The sequence below is a fragment of the Nicrophorus vespilloides genome, unplaced genomic scaffold (assembly GCF_001412225.1).
Source record: "Nicrophorus vespilloides isolate i.1.1-1 unplaced genomic scaffold, Nicve_v1.0, whole genome shotgun sequence".
Lineage (NCBI taxonomy): Eukaryota > Metazoa > Arthropoda > Insecta > Coleoptera > Silphidae > Nicrophorus > Nicrophorus vespilloides.
Window position 1 is genome coordinate 24,140 of NW_017098154.1, and position 3,171 is coordinate 27,310.

Consider the following 3,171-nt stretch of genomic DNA (forward strand, 5'->3'; position numbering starts at 1 on the left):
CGCACCGCCGCCGCCCTTCATCTCCCCCCCCGTCACCAAATCATCTCTTTCTCTCGTAAAAATCCCCTTCACCCATTTGACATACACACACACACACGCGAAAACCACCCTCAATCTCTTTCTCTCTCGAAAACCATCGTAAACTCTCATCCCTCCGAAATTATTGTATAACTTTCATCATCGTATCATATCATCAATATCTTCTATTGTCTTACAACTTTACGAAATGTTCAGAAAACACAAATTAAATTTGAACGAATTTATGATTATATAAGTTTATAGTACTTTCTTTAATAGAGTGAATGGTGTGTAGTATCCCAAAACATTTAAATTGATGCAATTGTTATCAGTTACTATAGCAACCATAGATTCTTGTAACTGTGTTACTTGCATGAGTTAGTGAATATCCGGATTAGAGGTTGCTTTTTCTGGGGGGGAGGGATTGGAAGCACTGGGGGCGCGCAAAAACCACCCCCCCCAAAAACCCGAGACCGCCATCTCGCGATATTAATCTTAGACCTAGGCCCCTGCAACTGATGTATATTATATTGAATATTATAATACTCCAACTCCGATCCTCCCAGTCCACAAAGCAGCAAAAATGCCGACGGGGTCGGAAGGCGAAGTACGAACGGTGGGGGATGATGATGAAGAAAAAAAAAAAAGAAAGAAACACAAACAGGAAATCGAGAGAGCGCGCGCCCCCCCGCGAAAACAAAAGCAGCGGAGAGAGAAAAAAAAAATGAAGAAGGGGGGGCGCACGCGTCGACGCCGCGCCCCATTCGCCGATATCATATCATATCATATCAATTCGGTGTGTGGGGAAAATTAAGATTATCGGAGATAGTCGGGTCTTCTTCATCCACGAACCGTTCCCAATTTTCGTCGCCTTCTTTTCATCTGATCTCCATCAACTTCATCCCTCTCTTTATTTATCTTTCTCTCTCTTTAACGCTCACATCCTTCCCTCTTAGGATTGCCTGCAGGAGCGTTTATGTGTGTGTGTGTGCACGGATTGATTTTAATTCCGGCCGATTGTATCCGGTGTGTTTGTGCTGCAGGAGGAATAAGGGAAAAAGGGGATGAGGGCGCTGAGCCTGCTGCTACTGACGGCCGCGATTTTTCACTTTTGATATTTTGACAAGGGTGCTAAAACTGACCCGTCGGGCCTTAGGAAAGGGGAGCCAACACACACACATACCATTTTTCTACTGCAAAAAAAAAATTATTAGAGGAAACAGCAAAAAAAAAACAACAAGTGAAAATCTGCAATTTTCCATTATAATAACGATTATCATCATCATCATCCGATAAGAGAGAGAGAGAACCGATGAAACGTTTGCGTGCGAAGGAGGCGGAGGATTATGATTCGATTAAATGGATGAGAGCAGGGTGCTTCCGTAGCCGTAACCTTGCACACCAAAGTACTTTGCATAACATTCTGAAACAAAACCCAATCGATTTAGTTTGCACAAAGAATTATGCAATTATTGATGGATAATTGATGAAAATATTTACGTTTGCAGTAAATTTCCCCTTGATTTTCGTACATGTTGGTCACCTCTAGAGGTTTATGGCAGCAGTAGCAGGAGAAACACGAACTGTGGAAGGCACCTCCTGAAGCCATGATCTTCTCAGCTGCGTAAACCTTAATAAAAGTATTTTTTGTTAATACCAGATTTTTAAAGTCAACTTTATGTAAGATGGTATAGTTGAAATAATTGTGATTAATCTAAGAATATTATTTAACCTTTCGTCCGCATCGTCTGCAGCAAGGCGCCATCTCGCTGATGGCCTGTCTCTTTTTCGCGTTCAGATCGCAGTCGCAAGGATTGGGAGAACCGCACGTGCAGTACTTGGGTTGGCAGGGCTGTGGGCAGGGGTAGTAGCAGATCCTCTCGCTGGGACAGGTGTCGTCGCATGGGTCCACCGGAGGATAGCAGATGGGTCTGATCATTCCAGAAACAATTAACGTAACCAATAATAACAAACATCATCTGAATTAATCACTTTCGGCAGGGTGGAGTGTAGGGGCCGCAGCAGGGATCGCAACAGGGTTCGGGACAGCAGCTCGGCGAAGGTGGCGAGCAGCACCTCGGAGGCGAGCAGCATTTCGGAGGAGTGCAACATTTGGGGGAAGGCGAGCAACATGAAGGTTTGCAGGAACGGCAGCAGCAGCCGCCACCGCAGCTGGAGGTGCAGCAGCAGTCCATGATGGCGCAGGGGTCGCAGGATGTCGGAGACGCGTAGCGACCGTTCATGCCCTTGTGCGGGCAGCAGCAACCTTCTGGACAGTAGCACGATCCCTTGCAGTCGTCGTTGCTGTCCTTGATGTGGTTTCTGCTGTAATAGTTGTTCGTCTCCCTTGGAGTTGGCGCCGCACACGCGGATCCCGTCAATTGCGTACAGCACGCTGGAAGCCTGCTGTTCGTGTCGCACATCTAGCAGCAATCCTTGCAGCCGCCGCAATGGTTGCACCTCCAAATTGCGGTCGGAGGTTCAGCGTCGTTCTATCATACAAAATTCAATATATGAGAATTGAGTAAAATTGAGTGAGTTACCAAGCAAGGATTGTCCTTCTTAGAGGATCCAAGTAACTTTGGCGTCGGCCTCAGCGAGTAGTTCTCCGTCGGCGGCTTGCAGCAGACCGGCGGGCATTTGCAGCAGCAGGCGCAGCAGGGATCGCAACAGGGCTTGCAGGGTAACGGTCTGCAGCAGGGATCGCAGCAAGGATCGCAGAGGACGGCACGACAGCAGCTCGGTGGACTGCAGGATCTGCAAGGACTGCACCGAGATTTTTTGCAGCAGCGCCTCTTCTTCGGCCTCTTGCAGCAGGGCTCCGGTCCGCAGGGAATGGGGCACAGATCCGGCTGGCAACAAGGATTGCAGACGGCCGCGTAACAAGCGGTGCAGTACAGCTCTCCGCAGTGGGTGTTCACGGAGCAGGCGTCCAAAAGCTTTCTACACTTAACTAACGAATTTGGTTGAAGAGAATATGGTTAAACTATGATATTTTCAGGCCTCTCTTCGATATTGTTATATATTCTATGCATAGTTAAGATAAATAGGAAATGTGTGTTTTATAATACAATTCATATTCTCTCAACAAATAGACAAACTTCTGTCTTTTGCAATTTGAAAGTATTTAAATTAGATTAAAGTTTTAAATAC

General features: G+C 46.5%; 2 protein-coding genes across 2 annotated transcripts; both read right to left on the reverse strand.

The window, feature by feature from the left end:
* Window positions 1-1,373: 1,373 nt before the first annotated feature.
* LOC108561765 (keratin-associated protein 4-9-like) lies at window positions 1,374-2,441 on the reverse strand. The gene is made up of 4 exons (XM_017919819.1): window positions 2,011-2,441; window positions 1,751-1,949; window positions 1,519-1,648; window positions 1,374-1,441 (listed from the first exon to the last, which is right to left on the reverse strand). The coding sequence occupies exons 1-4, from the start codon at window positions 2,439-2,441 to the stop codon at window positions 1,374-1,376; spliced, it is 828 nt and encodes a 275-aa protein (XP_017775308.1).
* Window positions 2,442-2,971, reverse strand: LOC108561766 (keratin-associated protein 9-1-like; the record flags this gene model as incomplete). The annotated part of the gene is made up of 2 exons (XM_017919820.1): window positions 2,442-2,510; window positions 2,562-2,971. Coding segments are annotated over 2 exons (479 nt in total), but the record flags the coding sequence as incomplete, so codon positions are not given.
* Between the last annotated feature and the right edge of the window lie 200 nt (window positions 2,972-3,171).

Excerpts from the sequence above, each read along its gene's own strand:
- LOC108561765 (XM_017919819.1), bottom strand. The coding sequence starts at position 2,441 with ATGTGCGACACGAACAGCAGGCTTCCAGCGTGCTGTACGCAATTGACG. Across the intron at positions 1,649-1,750 it reads GCAGACGATGCGGACGAAAG|GTTTACGCAGCTGAGAAGAT; the intron begins GTTAAATAATAT and ends ACTTTTATTAAG. Across the intron at positions 1,442-1,518 it reads AGGGGAAATTTACTGCAAAC|AATGTTATGCAAAGTACTTT; the intron begins GTAAATATTTTC and ends GTTTTGTTTCAG.